Here is a 19,812-nt window from a genome sequence, read left to right as displayed (position 1 = left end):
GGTGATTAAGGGGTTAATTTATTGTTCCATAATGCGCCTTGTTTGATTCTGAAACTGTAGACAGGTATTAGAACTACACAATATGTAACCTGATAATAGCTATCGCAGTATTGATCTGTGTAAAACAGACATCAGTGAAATTTATATAAAAAAAGGAAATATTTTCTTTCCTCTGATCTACTGACCTCTCTGAGGTTTTGGATTTCAGTGTGTGTGTCTTTTTAGAATTTGTTCCACTGACCTGATTTAAAAGCACAATAAAATGTCAGATTCATTGAGGACGATCTTTAACTGGGATTCAACCTTTTTTACAGTTAATATTATTTAATGTAAACACAATGGGCTTTTTATGTCCATATTCTGCATTTAGTTCCAGCATAATTACCTAAAAAACTAAATAATAAATGCTTATTTCTTTGACTGCTTGTCTCAGGTTCCCAGCTCCCCTGCTGTTTGTGTTTCCTAAGTGCCTGGTTATGCGCTTGAATTAGATGAGGAAAGCCATCAAATGCAGCATAATGTATTCACACATCCTGTGCATACATCATCCTTCACATTAAGGGCATTATGTGATATCAGAGGATGGCAGTCGTTTATATTTAGAAGTACTCATGTGAATTGTTTATATTCTCTGTGTGCAGACTAATCCTTTTAGTGCTTTAATCTAGCTTTAAGGGTTGTACAACTTTGCACAGAAATTTTAGTTTATAGAAACAAGATATTTACAGTTATTTACTTTAAATAGTAAAGGTACAGGTTAATAAATTGAAATGCTCATTTGTTGCACAGGATTTACTAAAAACGGCGGTTAATTCTTTGTACCTGGATTACCCACTTATCTGGATCGTATTATTGACGATTTGACATGATCCAGGATTTTTCAGTTCTTTTAAAGCTCATCCTGCAGTTGCTGTCATAGCAACAGATCCGTGAGCAGGCTTATTTCACGTAAACAGAATTAGATCATAGCTTTATAAGATGAGGTGGTACAGGAAGTGTGTCGCAGCCATGTCCTCTCTATTGTTACAAGAGCAACCTGTTGCAGAAAAAGCAAGAAAAGTACAGGTGCATAATGCACGATAAACTGGATCCTGCAACATTGCAAAATAGTTTACTTTAAAAAAGATATTGTTTTTCTTTGTTAGACCCTCATAATAAAAGCCCATCTAGTCAAGTACAGTATTAATAGTGTTTATTTTTAAACGGAATGTTCTTGTATCTATTTTTGTAAAGCAGAAAATGTTCATTGTGCTATACAAATGAAATTGAATCAAATTGAATATTTGACGTTTACTTGTTCTCACATAGTGGGTCCTGTGTTGGCTCTGACATAAAAAAGTAATATCTAATTTCATTTTAATTCAATTTCATTTATCAGAACTTTCTGCATGTATCCTTGTTTTGAGGTGTTTTCTGCCATTTTAATGCGGTTTTAAAATTCTTGATAACCTAAAGCTATAACTCTTGCTCTGCAGGAGTAAAAAAAAACAAAAAAAAAACGTGTGCGCTCTTTGGCGATTGTACCACTGACCAGACAATCACTGTGTTGCCGATCACGGTAGCGATATACAGTATAAAGCCTTTTCAAGCCATGCATGACTTTGTAATTATTTCAAGCAGCTCGATCCTGATATACTAATCACATCAGCACATGTGTTCAAAGAACCTAATTAGCCAGAAAATTATCGCAATTAAATGATCATGGATGTGTCATTTGATCTCGGATGTGGTTAGTGATGCAAGAAGAACAAGCCTCTGCATAAACTACATGTGCCAGTTTATAAGCAAGACTATTTGCACGTGTTATGGGTTCTTGATATCCAAAGATTCTAAAATTTGAAACTGAAGCTTAACCTTGTTCACTTCCACATAATTGTGCATCTCAAAGCATTAAGATGTGTAGAAATGTTCACAATACAATACAAACACAAAATAGTACTTTGCATTCATATTGTATTCATAAGGTACTTGTTGCAAAGAAAGAAAGATTTGCTGCATCTATAAAGTGCAAAGTGATTTTTTGTGTGATCATTTTATGTTTAGTATTTTTTGATGAATTGCTCAAGCAATTATAATTTATAGTCATGTTACTTGGTCATGTGATCGCTGTACCTGAAGATGTGTTTAGCCTAAATAATATATTTGCATAGACACCTCCCTGGATTTTTGTACTTTTAGAGCACATTAATAAAGGGAACTCCAATACAGCATGTTATTTTGCTTATTAATAAAATTTACCTTTTGTAAAAAAAAAAAAAAAAAATGGTTTTTTTTTTTTTTTTTTTTTAGATTGATAAATTACAGTATATTTTATGAATGTTGTCAATAGTTTACATGCAAACATTTAGTAGATCAGGTTCATTGTGTAAACTAGACATGTTCCTTTATTCATACACTTAACAAATAGTGTGTGTAAGAAAATAAATAAATAAATAAATAGTATTTTTGCTGTGCAAGTATTATAGTGCCTAATAATCTAATGACAATTTTCTATTACCGAAAGAGGTGGCAAAATTACACATCCTTCACTCAAGTAGAAGTACCGATGCTCATGTTTTAAAAGACTCTGGTAAAAGTTGAAGTTCTGACTACAATTTTTCATTCAAGTTAAAGTAAAGAAGTTTGGGCTCTGACATGTACCTAAGTAAAAAGTAGCCATTACTACTACCTGTTTTAGAGTCACGCTGGTAACTGGTACCTGTTCCTCTAATAAACTCGTTTCTAATCCTGTCCATCATCATCACTCCCAACGAAAACCTCAACATCTTCAGCTCTGCTACCTCAAGCTCCACCTCCTGTCTTTTACTCAATTCCACTGTCTCTAAACCAGACAACATCGCAGGTCTCACCACAGACCTATAAACTTTACCTTTCACTCTCACAGACACACTTCTATCACAAATCACTCCAGCCACTCTTCTCCACCCACTTCACCCTGCCTGCACTCTTCGCTTCACTTCTCTATCACACTCTGAACATTACTTTGCACTGTTGACCTCAGGTACCTGAACTCCTCCACCTTCACCACCTCCTCTCCCTGCAACCACACCACTTCACTGCCCTTCCTCTCATTCACACACATGTACTCTGTCTTACTCCTACTGACTTTCATTCCTCTTCTCTCCAGCGTGTACCTCCTCCTCTCCAGGCTCGTCTCAACCTGCTCACTACTCTCACCACAAATCACAATATCTTCAGCGAACATAGTCCATGGATACTCCTGTCTGACCTCGTCCATCAACCTGTCAATCACCATAAACTCAAAATAGAGCATGAAGACAAAATATTCTTGTAATTGTTAAAGTAATTGTGGTGTTTTTAATTACGTAAATCATCAAGACACCAAACAGAATTATTACTATGTTTCCCCACGGACGATTAATAAGGTGATACCGGAGAAACGGTACCTCATAACTTTCATACCGATTACATAATGAAAGAATACTTGTTTTGGATGTGAATAGTTTTATTTGAAAGGCATCTTAATCTTCCTATACATGTATTTATTATGTCTGTGAGGCAAGTATTCACTGGGATTCAGATTGTTTTATTTACATGTCTGTGAGGAGAGGAGACAAAGATGGAAAAGAGCGCCCCCTGTCTGTTTTCTTTAGTTTACAAAAACAAAGTTTTGTTATTATGGGTGTATACAAATTAAAGTAGACCCTTTACAGATTCAAATGATGTATTGTTTTTATCTGTATATTAACTTAATAATTTAATAACTTAAATTTAGTATTTTAAACTCGTTTCGGCGTTATATGGTGAAAAATGCCACAAAATGCGCCGGCTCTTTTGTCGACCCCAGAGGGTTTTAATTGCATCATTGCGGATTTTGGTGTTTGATTTGAGACTGTTTACTGATTTAACGTGTTGATTTTCACAGCTCTATTTAATATTTAAAAAAAACTAATTTAAGATTTTGTTACCAAATGAATGTGTCCAGGCTGAACATCCACCATCTAGAACACAAGCAGAGAAAAGATGATGATGATCAGGCGATCAGGAATGTTTTTGTTCTCAGTCATGTTTACATCACTGACTCCCTCTGTCTCATTCACGTTACCCCCAGACATCTTGTTGCCTTCTGCCCTGCTAATTGTTTGCTTCGTAAACTAGTCAACGCCTGTGGTGTGTGAGAGCCAGGAAATAATACACCAGTGGTAGACTGAAAAAGCCGAGCAATGACAAGAAATATGTTGATAGGCTGGAAACAGCACGCAATGAAAAGAATAAATATTGATCAAATCATAAAATAGATTGAAACTAAAGTAATGAGGATGGATTGAAAGTGTAAGAAGTAAAAAATGCAGATATTTGTGTAAAAAAAGAAATTAGTGAAAGTAAAAAGTTGTCCAAAAAAATAAATAGTTAGGTAAAGTACTGATACTAGAAAAATCTAATTAAGTACAGAAATTAAATATTTGTACTTTGTTTACTTCCCATCTCTGTCTATAAGTACCTTTTATAATGAAACCTCTTTTGTAACCTTTGTCCAACAATTATTTTTAATCATTTATACATATGATTCTTATAATAAGCAATTTAAAGATTTATCTGTTGGTAGTACTATAGTATATCCAATTTTTTAATACGCTTTGCTGTACACTGTATGCTGTTTTGCTAAACTGTCTGGTTTCTCTGCTGTATGTTTGTGCATCATTAGATGGAGAATGCGGAGCTGGTCTTCCACTACTGGGCTCTGTTTGATGGGCACGCTGGCTCAGGTGCAGCTATAATGGCCTCCAGATTGCTGCAACAGCACATTGTGGAGCAGCTCCAGGAGATTGTGGATATCCTGCAAAACCCAGCATTGCTGCCACCCACTGTAATGGGAGACGACCTGGATCACACCAGTACCCCCTGCATGCCCCGAGCTCTAACACGAGCATCCTCGCTGCGCAACTCACCCTGCACAGCTGCGCCACGCTTTTTCACAGAGAAGAAGATCCAGCACGAGAGCCTGGTGATTGGCGCCCTCGAGAATGCCTTCAAATACATGGTGAGGATTGTCTGGGTTTTGTGGACTGCACCATCATAAAAGTTACTGTTTGTAGTTTTATTCTACATATTGTTTTTACATAAGTTTATATAACTTCAACATGTATTAATGTAAGGAAAACTAAGTATTATTTCAGTTTGCTCCACTTCTAAACATGGATGTAAACAGTGATTAGAACATTGTGTCATAAGACTACACAAATCAATACAAAAGTGTGGGAGGCAGAAATCATTAAACTAACAATCAGTAAAACGTATCGATCACAGATACTTTACTCAGAAGTCATCTCTGTTGCTATAAAACCGCTACATTAGTTCATTTGAAATATATGGTTGCAGAATTAGATGTTTGTGCTGCTGATGCAGAATTATATATCATTACGGTATTCTGACAGAGTTTATCATTCTGTTTGGTATACTAGTAGAATGACTGACTAGCCCTTTTTTATTTTTTTTTATTTAAATTGATCATATAATTTTATTTATTTATATTTTTTTAATGTTTTCCAGGATTAGAAACTTTACTGATCAGTCAAATAATTACAGGTTAAAACTTAAAAATACCTAATGAGTCATCTTATCAGCTACTTAGTAATATATAGTTATTTTTACATATTGCTGATAGTACAGAAACTTGAATATTGCTGCTACTTTTAATGTAAGGGTTGGTATTTATATTTACCATTTTCTTAATGATTTTATTATAAAGTACATTATTATTATACACTGTCAAAATAGAATCCTGGTGCAGTTTAGAACATAAACACAAGTGCTTTTATAAATGCCTTTGTCCAGTCAGTCGTCCATTCATAGTCTCTGGACTAACAGTCCCTAATGATCACTAATGATCCTGACTCTTTGTTGGCAGTGACATTGTTTTGTGTCAGCAGTGTCACTTGCAATGTAATTCTTTCCACATATATGCTCATTTTAGTAATTGTTTACAGGCATATGGTAATTATTTGGATTTCCAGGTTTAGCTAATGTGTGGAGCTTAAGTATTACGGAAATGTTTTCTGCCACTAGATGGCAGCAATTGATCTGATGTGCAGGCAAATTGCCACGTGACTCATTGGATTCCTGGACTGAAGTGGCTTTTATCATGATTATTATTTTTTAGCAGAGAACTAACAAATGCAGAAAATACAGCTAAATCAGATTTACACTTATGAGGACACTGAGGACTTCTTGTGTTACTGCAAAAAAAAAAAAATAATTGAATATGCTCCATTTGAACAGGCCCCTAAAAGTGACCCCTTCAGTCAGTTGATGAATATTATTAAAAAAACAGAAATATATTACCAATATCATTAGAACAGAACTGAAGATTCTTCTTCCCATGATCATTAGGAAATACTCATTATCTAGCTTTAGATAATTATGTAATCATATTGTGTGAAATGTGTTCAGGAAAAGGGTTTGAGGGAATGCTAACCTAAAATGTACACTTGTCATAATTTACTGCCTAAAATGGTGGCTCAAGAATGAGATGGTAAATAGATTCACACACCGAAGCAGATATAAAACTCGGGATGTATTTTAATGATTATCATATAAAAAAGACGTTATAGTGGACTGTGCCAGGCAAACGAATGTTGCTTTCTATTTTACTTTTGACGTATTCATGTCTTTACAAAAATACTTGTAAACGTAATACCTGTTGGACACAAATGGCAAACCGATCACTAATATCTTCAGGATGGAGCTCGACACATGATGATGCATGTTTTGTCACAGCTTAGTGTTCCAGAGGGAGATCATTATAGTCAAAATTTACAATTTAAAAAGTTAAAGTAGATCATTTTTAAGGAAAAGCTACCATGGAAACAAACACACACATAGACACTCAGTATTAAAACAATCATCAGATGGTTCATTTGGAAGCTCAAGGGGGAGCTGGACAGAGCTGTACTGCACTTCCTCCCTCCCGCCCCGAGACCTTCTGCTCAGTCCACCGCCTCCTCTTCATGCCCGCTCCATCTTCGATCTGCCTCCTACACACCTCTATATACACTGACTCAGCTCTCTGATATACCCCAGTGCTGGCCTGGTCTTCCCAAGTGACTCTGCCCCCTGAGATGAACAAAAATAAGTATGGTATCTCACTAGAACTTAAAATCAAAATTTCAGTGAAGTATGTTCTTCATTTATGAACGTATTGTGCTATTAGCAATGTGTCGATAAGACTAATAGGTGATGGGATTTTCCTTTTCTTTTTTCTTTTTTTTTTTACTGTAATTTTCCCTTTTCTTACCTATTAATGTTTTATATTCATACTAATATTTCTGCATTTAAAAAATCCATATTATCCATAAATTATTTAATATATACCGCAGGAGAAAGTGTGAGTGAGCAGAATAAATTTCTCACACTGCAGTAAGCACTCATTTATTGCACTCATGTTGCACTTTATTACACTCATGTTGCACTTTACTTTTATTCAGGTAGATTTAGTTGTACTAACAGTGTAGGTCTAATTCCGTATTTTGATATTATACTCCATCTGAGCACATAATACTAGAAAGAGAGAAATGTCTTGCTATAAAATGGACAACCGCATTAGGACACCAGATTTTTCCAGCTATTTGTGGTTCGTCCTCACAAAGTTGAGTTCTGTTACCACAAAGTTGGTGATAGACAATAGTATAGAATGTCTATTGTATGCAGTAGCACTAAATTCCCCCTTTATTTCGACCGAGACCCAAACCTGTTGCAGCATGACATGGCCCTATGCACAAAGAAAAAGAAAGAAAAATGCTTTTTTTTTTAGTGAAATTCTTTCTTCACATATCCCAGTGATGTTAGGAAGCTGGGGTCAGAGTGCAGGGTCATCCATGATACAGAGCCCCTGGAGCACAGAGGGTTAAAAGCCCAGCTCAAGGGCCCAACAATTAAAGCTTGATGATACCAGGGCTTGAATCCCAACCCTCTGACCAGTAACCCAAAGCCTTAACCACTAAACTACCTTTTCCCCAACTCTAATAGATCACATTTGGGATGAATTGGAATGCTGACTGCACCCAAAGCCTCATGCCATTGTGGCTAAATGAGCACAAATCTGCAAACTACACTCCAAATATTTAGTGGACGTATAGAAGTTATTATATATACAGGAGATATGTAGTTATTTCATCACATAGATGTTTAAAATGAGAGAAGGCTCATTGGTGTTTTGCCATATTGCTGATCAGTCATTTTTTCTTCTGCAGGTACTGACATGCTTGAGTCTGAATAGGCTTTGAAGCAAAAGAAGCTTTAAATACAGAGCACAGTGTTTAATAATTATTTGTATTCTCTGTACATAGCAGGAGCTGTTATATAAAAACAGTGTGTGTGTGTGTAGAATGTTCAAACACTAAAGTTTTTTTAGGACATTTGTTCATCTTGGCAGATTTACAGAAATATTTTCAAGTCAAGTCAAGTCAAGACTTTCTCAAACAGAAAGAGGCCGAATTAGTGCACTGTTCAGCTGGACAGCTTTAAACTGAGGCAATTGCATGAAATTGTCATAATAAGGCTGTTTATATTGGCCAATGTATAATGTTCCTCACAACGGTTCAGATCTTCTAGGAATTAAACCATTGTATTGTACCTTTTTATTCACTTTGATGAATTTATAATCTTCTATTCATTTAGTTGTACACAATTTTAATCGCAGTGACAATTTCCAAAAGCATTAGATATGAACAGATGAATGATTATAAATGTACAATGATTAAATGTATAGCTAACAACACATTTGTCATGATAATGGGTGTTTGTGTGTGCATTAGGATGCCCAGATCGAGAGGGAAAGAGTTGTATATAATATCACAGGTGGATGCACTGCACTTGTGGTGGTGTTTTTTCTGGGCAAGCTGTACGTGGCCAATGCAGGGGACAGCAGGTGAGTCACACCGACCACAGCTCATTATCCCACACATGGTACATCCAGCACTGAACACACTGAACTCTCTTGATTTTTCATTAGCGCACAGTAAGGCTTGTAGTGCTGGTGACACTGGTGATCCATTCTTACTTCTTTTCTAACATCATTTGTAGTTACGAAATAACACTAGTCTACATGGAGAAAGCCTCGGAAATGAAAGCAGCTACATTTGACTAGAATTGGGTCACTAATAAAGGAAAATTAAGTCATTAAAAGTTAATCATTATGAATGTATCTTTTTATCGATACCAATAACATTACTTTTCATTCATTTATTGTTTATTTATGTAACATGCTTTTTTTTTTTTTCATGAAAAACTGACCAGATTGTGGGTGAGTTGGTCCCATTGCTGTGTAGCTTCCCGGACTATTAGGATACAACCTCAAAATTAAAGTTTCTGAAATATAATGTGAATATCAGATAATTACAGAATACAAACATCAGATTAAACGAGAAGGTTCCATCTTTATTTTGTATCTAAATGCCGCTGTTTGCTTTGTCTCTTGTGAACTGTAGTCGGATCATCCTTGGAGAGATTCCAGCAGTAATCGGCAAGCATGGACAGACTCTATTTCTCTTGGTATCTTTTCTCCATGCCTGCGATGTCTTGGTGGAATCTCTCCCCATGGCCGTCACTCACTGCCCCACAGTGCAAAGGGAAATGGTCTACATTTCGTGTATAAAAAGCTAGCCAATGACGCAGTTGCACATGTAATGGTCCATGGCCCAACTCTTGTCCTGATCCCCTATTTTGCATCCACAATATAAGTGGTATGCCTTATTTTGATCACTGCTGTTATACTGCGCTTTTAAGGTGGCAAATAAATTTGCGACATATGTATCAGCTGTTGTTTTATACTGATTGGCCAAGCAGAGGGACCGAGCTGGGAAGGATGTACTGCAAGTTAGAGCAATAAAAGGATGGAGAGGGAAATGTGTTGACTAGTAAGGAGAGTGTGTTGAGAAGATGGAGGGAGTATTTTGAGCAGCTGATGAATGAGGAAAATCAGAGAGAGAGAAGGTTGGAGGATGTGGAGTTGGTGAAGCAGGATGTAGATAGGATTAGTAAGGAGGAAGTGAGAGCAGCGATTAAGAGGATGAAGAATGGAAAGTCGGTTGGACCAGATTACATACCGGTAGAAGCGTGGAGATGTTTAGGAGAGATGGCAGTGGAGTTTTTAACCAGATTGTTTAACAGGATTCTGGAAGGGGAGAGGATGCCTGAGGAATGGAGAAGGAGTGTGCTGGTACCGATCTTTAAGCATAAGGGAGATGTGCAGACCTGCAGTAACTACAGGGGAATTAAGTTGATCAGTCACACCATGAAGTTATGGGAAAGAGTAGTGGAAGCCAGGTTGAGAGAAGAGGTGACCATCTGTGAGCAACAGTATGGTTTCATGCCGAGGAAGAGCACCACAGATGCCTTATTTGCTTTAAGGATGTTGATGGAGAAGTATAGAGAAGGACAGAAGGAGCTGCATTGTGTATTTGTGGATTTAGAGAAAGCGTACGACAGGGTGCCGAGAGAGGAGTTGTGGTATTGTATGAGAAAGTCAGGTGTGTCAGAGAAGTATGTGAGGGTGGTGCAGGACATGTATGAGGACAGTGTGACGGCAGTAAAGTGTGCAGTAGGTACGACAGACTGGTTCAGGGTGAAGGTTGGACTGCATCAAGGATCGGCCCTGAGCCCTTTCCTGTTTGCAGTGGTGATGGACAGGTTGACGGACGAGGTCAGACAGGAGTCTCCCTGGACTATGATGTTTGCAGATGATATTGTGATTTGTGGTGAGAGTAGAGAGCAGGTTGAGAAGAGCCTGGAGAGGTGGAGATATGCGCTGGAGAGAAGGGGAATGAAAGTCAGTAGGAGTAAGACAGAGTACATTTGTGTGAATGAGAGGGAGGGCAGTGGAGTGATGCGGTTGCAGGGAAAAGAGGTGGAGAAGGTGGAGGAGTTCAGGTACCTGGGGTCAACAGTGCAAAGTAATGGAGAGTGTGTTAGGGAAGTAAAGAAAAGAGTGCAGGCAGGGTGGAGTGGGTGGAGAAGAGTGACAGGAGTGATTTGTGATAGAAGAGTATCTGCAAGAATGAAAGGGAAAGTTTATAGGACTGTGGTGAGACCTGCGATGTTGTATGGATTAGAGACAGTGGCATTGAGTAAAAGACAGGAGGTGGAGCTGGAGGTAGCAGAGCTGAAGATGTTGAGGTTTTCGTTGGGAGTGACGAGGATGGACAAGATTAGAAATGAGTTTATTAGAGGGGCAGCACATGTAGGACATTTTGGTGACAAGGTGAGGGAGGCGAGATTAAGATGGTTTGGACATGTGCAGAGAAGGGACATGAATTATATTGGTAGAAAAATGCTGAAGATGGAGCCACCAGGTAGGAGGAAAAGAGGAAGGCCAAGGAGGAGGTTCATGGATGTGGTGAGGGAAGACATGCAGGTAGTGGGTGTAAAAGAGGCATATATAGAGGACAGGGTGGTATGGAGACGGATGATCCGCTGTGGCGACCCCTAATGGGAGCAGCCGAAAGAAGAAGAAGAAGAAGAAGATATGTATCAGCTGTTGTCTGTGTTGTTTACACAGTTTTGGGGCATCTTTGTTTCTGAGGTAAAATATCACCTGACTGCTCCTCAGAAATGTTAGGCAATGACACTTTCACAAGCCACCAAATGTCACTGTATGATGCGTAAATCTGACCAAGTTAAATGTACTCTGCAATAAAAGAACAATAAATTACAGTTAAATAATAATCTTTAGTCTCAAATTAAAACCCATTAAAGATAAATGTACTACCTTTCATTCAGATTCCCATTTCATTGTACTACCATACTTTGTTGAGAAGTTATGAGGCATCATGACAGACATCATCAGACAGCCCCCTCCCAAATATACTATGCTGTGTATAGATGATTATAAATCTTTATCATGAAATATCTTGGAACCATTAGCTAACCAGCACATTTATCTCCTGTTTTCTAATTCATCTAATTAAAATATGTAAGACATAGCACATTTTATGTCAGAGGATATAGACCAGTGTAATCAGAGCTGCAGATTTAAACTGGTCCTAATATTTATGATGGAGTTATACTGATTCAACAGTGTTTATCAGGGAAATTTCGGAGACAATGGTGGTGTAATCAGTACAGATGACTTTTCTTTATTTGTAGTGTATTGTTATTGATAATGTTGGCCTACAAATGACATCGAATGACTTATGTATGTGCAATATTGATTTACGTTAGCGTAGCGTATTAGAATTGAACTGTGTAAAACATGCACATAAGTGATTTGATAATTAACAATTGATTGATTTATAATAACTGGGAGGTTAAATGTTTTGCTAAACAACAACTCCGAGCATGTATTTTTCTTGCTGCATTGGTAAGTCACTGTAAGCAAGCTCTTGCAGTTCACCAGCCTGATTTTGTACGTTTTATGGTGTAAATGAGTGGTTATTTGGTGTAGGATGTTAGTGCAAAAATAATTCAGCCTCACTGACTTTACTTTGGAAGCTCCCTAAAAAGTGAGAGAGTGAGCTCCACCAAACAGTCCCAGTGTTGGCATTAAACTGTGTGTGTGTGTGTGTGTGTGTGTGTGTGTGTGTGTGTGTGTGTGTGTGTGTGTGTGTGTGTGTGTGTGTGTGTGTGTGTGTGTGTGCCTATTAATACACACTCTAAACAGCCTATTCTCGCGACATCCTTAATTTGTGCTGGCGCACACTGAGAAACATGGTTTGGTGTAGCTGTTTCCTTTTTATGCAAGCGAAGGCTGTATTTAGCAGACTTTCACTGAGCTGCTGTTACAGTTTTAGGTCTTAATTAACCTACTTTTCAACAGTTAATCAGTTTACAATGAACTCTAGGTGGTTTTCCGCTTTGTGTGTTTTTTCAGAGCTATCATAATCAAGAATGGTGAGATCATCCCCATGTCTGCAGAGTTCACTCCAGAATCAGAGAGACAGAGACTGCAGTTCCTGGTTAGTATAACATCAGTGGAAATCTGCTGCATTATAAAACATAACATCATAAAAGAGTAATATACAATGATTTACATTAACATTAATTTTACTGAAGCATTTTTTTCAGTCAAAGTGTTTATGATTAACCAGGAATCAAATATGTTGGGTGTCAATAATCAACGGGGTGGTATAAATGTGGCAGGATGCTATGTGGAGTTATAGTTACCTTCTCCAAACTGGCCCTAATAATGTTATTTGTCTTATTTTACAGAATTCTGCTAACAGCTACACCTTTTTTTTGTTTATTAATAGACTACATGATCTAACTGTTTAGTTTTTATGTTGCTTTTCAACAAATTGCTATTGCTTTTTTGCACAAACCATTTTGTTAAATTACAATGTTTACTCCCGTACTTAGTTCTCTTTTACACACCGCACTGTGTAATTATACAGCAGGTTTACTGGCGGCGCTATTTTGTGTTTTGTGTATTTGTCCTACACTGTCTTGTGTTGTCTGTTTGCACTGTCTGTCTTTCACTGTTTGCACCAGGTTGCACACGATGCACTTTGTGGCGAGGACACTTACTAGTCCTTAGCTCTGTGTTTTCTGTTATTTAGCTTTATGTTGTCTATGTAGCACCAGGGTTCAGGAGGAACGTTGTTTCATTTCACTGTGTACTGCGTCAGCTATATATATGCTTGAAATAACAATAAAAGCTTCTTGACTTGACTTGACAAGACAAGTTAGTTCCTGTTATTGCATACTGTATAGCAGCTTTAAACAGTCACACACCTTTTGTTCTTTTTTGAATTTAATAAGACAAGATCCACATTGATCATTAGACAGCCGTTGAATGAGTTATTAGTATAAAAACTATTTGATATATTAGAATGGCCTTCACTCCCCACGTGCAGATTTTAACCACTGCAGTCTGGGAAACACCCTACAAGAGCTACAGTTTTAGAGATTCCATGACTCAGCATTATTCCTGCGTCTCACATTTTATAATCAGTGTTATTCACTCACCAGTCATAATGTTATAATGTCATAATGTTATGCCTGGTCAGTGTATATGTAGAATGTAATAATATAAGCCCGGGGCTTACTTACAGCCAATAATGCAATCTGAGCTGTACTGTTTTAGAAAATGGATTTCCCAATTGGAAAATAACCAACCTGAATTAAGAATCCAACAATACTGTGGTTATAGTCATGATTAATAATTGCTAGAAGAATTGAAGTTTATTATATGAAGTAGAATATTAGATTATCATATATATGTGTATCATTTGTGTGCAGGGTTACATGCAGCCTCATCTCTTAGGCGGAGAGTTTACACACCTGGAGTTCCCTAGGAGGGTCCAGAGGAAGGAAGTGGGTAAAAAGATGCTGTACCGTGACTTCACCATGTCTGGCTGGTGAGAATACTGGAACATGTGTGCTATGACGTGTTATAAGGAAAGCGCAGGAGAGCTGAATGCATGATGTCAGGGGTCATAAAAATGGCTTTAATTCACCCAGAACAGTAAATTCCTTAATGTGTGAAAAACAACCGAAAAGGCACACAAGCACCTATACTTTTGCACTTACAGTGGAACCCCGTTGGACGAGCATAATTCGTTCTTGAAAATTGCTCGTAGGTCCATTTGCTCGTACGTTCGAACTGATTTTCCCCATAAGAATGAATGTAAAAGTGATTTAATCCGTTCCAAGATCTCATCCGATTGCTTATTTCTGCACTTATAAAGTATTTGTAGCATGTTTTAACAAACAAATATACCGCAAATTACCGTAATGTAAACATAATTTAACACTTACTCATGTGGTAGTGGTTGATTGCGAGTGTGAGACGCGCACCACGCTCATAACCTGCTCGGTTTCCATGGTAATTCTATTTACTTTCGTTTTCACAGCACCATCACTGATTTTATTGGGAAAATTTTTTTTTTTATATTTTCAAGATTTCTAGTGAAATAAAAATATAAAACAAAAAAAAGTTATGTTTTTGCTGCACTGAACAACGAGAGCGACCGATTGATACGTTATCAACTAAGCGACTTATGCGACCCTCCGCCGAAAATGGGGAACCGGCAGCGTGAGTTTGCTCGTGCCTTCGAAATTTGCTCGTGAAACAGGGTAAAATTTTGCAAGCGAGTTTGCTCGTATCTCCGTTTGCTCGTACAATGGGGTTTTACTGTATTAACAAATTTAGGATCTGTGTGCATGCGAATTGTAAATGTCTTCAACCATACACATGCTGAACTTTGTGGTCTTCATATGCACTTTGGAACACACTTGTCACATGTCCAGTTTTAGTTTACAAACTTAGGTCTTTTTATTCCATAAAATAATTTTAAATGTTCAGTGTAATGGATTTTAATAAGCTGTGATACATTTCCAAGAAACAAAGAAATTTCATAATAGTTTTTGAAAAATAATATACAAGTTTGAACTATAAAGTCCTATTCGTAAGTCTTCAGCACTATTAAGATCCAGATTTGTGACGTGCTCTCTCATACATAATGAGCTGCTTTTGGTTTTCCTTCTTTCATCATACTTTTTTTGTATTGTTGATGTTTTTTGTGAAATGCAAAGGCGCAAATGAGAATCTTTTAATCAGACGTGTTTGCTTTTCCCCTGCAGGATGGCCTTAATTTACTCTCTTGTGTTTGTCTCAAATTTCAACAGCCATAGTAACTTTGCTAGGTAGCGAATTTTGATGGTTTTTAAAAGCATGATTTTAAAACCTAGTCAAGAGATTAAACAGTTTGATCTCTGTCTAATCTTTTAACTTGTAAGTTGCATTGTGTTATTGAAGAAAGATGTTCTTATGATTCTTATGTTTGTGTGATTATTATTCTTCAGGACACACAGTGCAATGGAATACAGCTGAAAATAATTAGATCGTTTTGGGGGGAAAATGTGTTTTAATAATTGATAGTAATAGCTCAGTGGTAAGGTTGTGAGTTTATATATATATATAAACTCTGCTTTCAGGGCGTACAAAACCATCGAGGACGAGGACCTCCGATTCCCATTAATATACGGCGAAGGAAAGAAGGTAAGAAAGCGATGAGTTAACTATGGTCCATAGAAAGAAGAGAGTGAAAAATTATTGAATGATCTTACCGGAGCAACAGCCATAGGTTCAGCACTGCTCTCTAGAATATAATACATACAGGAATGTGGAGGAGGAAAAAAGAGATAAATAGAAGGTGATGAGTGGAAGTGCTGAGTCTAAGAGAATGAGGGCAAGGGTAAGAGTAGGAGAGGAGTGAGAGCTTAAGTGTGCTAGTGGGGCCGATGAGCAGAAAGCTTTTCTGTGTCTCCCTGAGGCTCAGTCTGCTCTCTGCTCCTGAGTTAATTCTCTCAGTGGAAAGTTGCTCTTCTGCAGACTGTTATTAGATACCACTGTCGCTCAAATCACCGAGCTGCTGCTCCAAAACCCTAAGGAGCTGTCTGACTGGACGCAATGAACACACTACATCTGGTTTCTTGCACACAAACACTGACACAGTGTGCTTTTCTGGCTCTTTCTATGGAGAGCTACACTGGGAATATAGTGCAGAAGAATATATATGGGAACTGTATCCCTGATATGTTGGTGACAGTGCTATTAGAAGGAGAGACAAATAAATTGCAAAGAAAGACTGGATAGACTGGAAATGTAATTAAAATACATTTTCCATAAACGTTTCTAACCTGAGGGCTCAATTGAACCTAATTTAATAAACAGGCTCAGACATTATGTCTCCAGTTTGTCAGCTTTGGCATCGTCATTAGTATTACTTTTATTACTATTGTGCAATTACAATACCAGAGCATGTGAACTTAAAGTTTCCATTAAGCAATGGTGGACATGCTCAGTCTCCTAGTACCTGTTCTTCATCTTACCCCCTAGATGCCAATAAACACTTATGTCTTAACACTTAATGTATTATTTTCCTGACTTGCTTATCTATTGCTTAAAACTTGACCTGGACTTAGCTCACTAGCTTGACCTTACTGCTGTATATTTTATGTAGTTTTCTAAACAGAAAGCATTTTTGGGGCAGCGTTTGCATGCCCAAACAGACTGTGTTGACTTAAAGTAAGCAGAGACAAGCTATACTGTATTTGAAGGCGGTTTATTATCAGCACACATACCATTTTGACTCACCTTCTTCTTTATTCTTCTTTATTCTGAGGTAAAATATGGTGCTGTTTTATGATACTGATTTATCTAAACTAAGGAACCATAAGAAATTTGCAGTCTTCATGTGACCGTCCAAGCAGCATGCAAACATTACCTCAGAAGTGTAAATACCTCCCAAATATAGATGTCTTTCAAACTGTATGATGTTGATTTTTTTTCTTTAAATCTTACTCACTTTGGTTTGCTCATAAATATACCTAAAACATTAATCTACTGCATGATAATTATAGAAATTTCACAACTTAAATTCGCAGAGAAACCCGTGTCCCTCCTACCCCAGATCATATTCGAGACTTGGCTTGAACTTGAGTAGCAATTTATTTACATTGGAGAGAGTTGGATTTGAGGATGTAAAAATGGACCAATTATTGTGATTTATATTGCTGGATATTGGATTATGGAATGTCCTACAGTATGTAAAGAACACATTACTTGATGTGTTTCCTCCTGAACAGGCATGAATTCTATGTTCTGATATTGAAAAATCACAGGATAATAGCAACAGCAACTATATGCATATATTGGGTAGTTTCAGTAATGTTTATTGCAGGTACTGTAGGGCAAGATTTTAAGGTTGGGGGCTGGGAATCTAACCAGGGTATGATGGAATGTGTTTCCTCCACAGGCTCGAGTGTTGGCTACAATCGGCGTGACACGTGGGCTCGGTGATCACGACCTCAAAGTGCACGACTCTAATATCTACATTAAACCATTTTTGTCCTGCTTTCCTGAGGTAACTTACCTGACACAGCTGTACTTTCAGTTTAATTTGTTGTTTTTTTATTACATTTTTTGTCAAACAAGATTTATAGAAATCTTTCTTAGATTGGAATTCTAGCTTTTCTACAATCTGGAGTGTCACCTGGAACTGAAAAGGATTAGGGAATATAAACTACTAATGACTAATTTTGAGAGGAATATTGAGCAAATATATCATGATCCAGATGTGGAAAACCAATGAACGTTCTGCCTTGTTAACATTAAGCCTTGTTAACATTACACAATGTGAAGAACATTAATGGTGGTGAATACATCAGCAAGAAACTGAAGCTTTATGTCATTATGTTGTCATGTTATCATGCAAGCCGTATTTTTACTGGATTCTGTGAAATGAATGTTAATGAATGAGCAATAATCAATGTAAATGAATCACTTTTCACTGTACATCTGCCATCATTTTGAAAGAAACTGTATTCCACGAATGTTGTTCAAGTTGAGGAGTTTTCAGATAGAATGCAGAGCAGGCTGCGTTTCTCTTTCAAGCTTGATTCTCGGACTTAGGGGAGCTAAGTGTTGTCTCAGTCAGTCCTTTTGGACTTCTATAAAAATGTTTTACACATTTAAAATCTAAACACGCAAGTGTTCATTCGTGTACTTTCAATGCAATAAAGATACCTTTATCATGTTCTTTCTAGTTTACCTATTTCTATAAATGAGAATGCAGTTTTACAAACTTGCCATCAGATTTGATCCTGTGCAACTCTTGCTCTGATTATAGTGCACCCTCGAACAGCTTTGGATGTCTCATTCGCAGAAAGTCTCATATCCTGACATCCAAAATTAAAAGCTCTGTTTTGTGTCTTCCCTGCCTGTTTGGATTTTTTGCAGTGCTTTCGAAACTTCCCTTTCTCTCATTCACCACAGACTCTCTGATCTTTCTTCCTGCTTCTTCCAAGGAACTCCTTTGATTTTTAATTCATTTCACTTGGAGTTCAGTGAGAGTTCATCTGGCAAGCTGCTGTTATCTGTGGCTTAGCAATACTTGCCCTGATTTTGCAGTTTCGTTATGTTTTTTTGCTTCTCCTTCTTCTTCTTCATCTTCTTCTTCTTCTTGCCAGCCATTTTAATGAATTTATTTCTTGTCTCCTGTCTGCTAATAAGGTGCATTAAGCTTCTGACTTGTGCTTTTAACACTTTACAAACCATACTTCTGTTGAAAAGGCTACATTACTTCTTACTCCACATGCTCACTTTGTCTTCTGCCCTACAGCCATCTTAAAGTTGAAGATGTTATATAATCTACTGCAATACTGGAGAGTAACTCTCTTGCTTGTTTGTGCAGGTGAGAATATATAACCTGATGCAGCATGAGCATGGCACTGATGATGTGCTGGTGATGGGCACTGATGGCCTTTGGGACGTTCTCTCCAATGAAGAAGTGACCGAATACGTCAGTTCTTTTCTCGCCAACTGTAATCCAGATGACCTGAACAGGTACACCCTTGTTTGCGCATAATGGGAAATATTATCTTAAAAGTATCTTTGCACTTTCTAAGGAATGCAAATCAGACCACCCTGATTTCTGCATGGTTTCTAGTTAACATTTTACTTTTATAACACTTTTGTTTTATTTATGACACTTTTATTCCACATCCTTGTAATTTACTGATATGATAACAGCAGCATAGCCTAGTGGTGGCTGCCTGAGTATAGTAATTTCACCTATATATTGCTTCTGTCATGCTGAGAGGCATGCACATTTTTTTTTTGGCTACATTTGAAGGATTTCTAAATAGTTGAAATAGAAAATAAAAATACAGCAAGCAAATGCAAATGACTGAACTAAAATGTTTGTTTATGCACCTTCACATTTTAATAGACCATTAGGGTTAGGGTTTACATTATCACAATGATCTTTGAAATCTACAAAAAGCAGCTCAACAGCTCGGCTAAATTATATTAAGTCTGCATATTCACTGGCAACAATGTCATTGTCAGTAATC

The 19,812-nt window shown here is 37.3% G+C and overlaps 1 protein-coding gene across 1 annotated transcript in view; it reads left to right on the top strand.

Annotated features, from left to right (window-relative positions):
• LOC310719131 (protein phosphatase 1H-like) overlaps positions 1-19,812 on the top strand; it is a gene marked incomplete at its 5' end in the record, with an annotated part of 31,737 nt that overhangs the window by 9,005 nt on the left and 2,920 nt on the right. Inside the window, 7 exons of the mRNA XM_083528564.1 lie at positions 4,667-5,002; positions 8,775-8,887; positions 12,827-12,911; positions 14,194-14,312; positions 15,892-15,955; positions 17,715-17,822; positions 19,152-19,303. Coding sequence (XP_083384690.1) covers positions 4,667-5,002; positions 8,775-8,887; positions 12,827-12,911; positions 14,194-14,312; positions 15,892-15,955; positions 17,715-17,822; positions 19,152-19,303 — 977 coding nt within the window. The remainder of the gene's footprint in view (positions 1-4,666; positions 5,003-8,774; positions 8,888-12,826; positions 12,912-14,193; positions 14,313-15,891; positions 15,956-17,714; positions 17,823-19,151; positions 19,304-19,812) is intronic.

Source organism: Silurus aristotelis, assembly GCF_946808225.1.
Source record: "Silurus aristotelis genome assembly, chromosome: 24".
Classification (NCBI taxonomy): Eukaryota; Metazoa; Chordata; class Actinopteri; order Siluriformes; family Siluridae; genus Silurus; species Silurus aristotelis.
The sequence above is the reverse complement of the archived record's forward strand: the minus strand, read 5'-3'. Positions and strand labels throughout refer to the sequence as shown.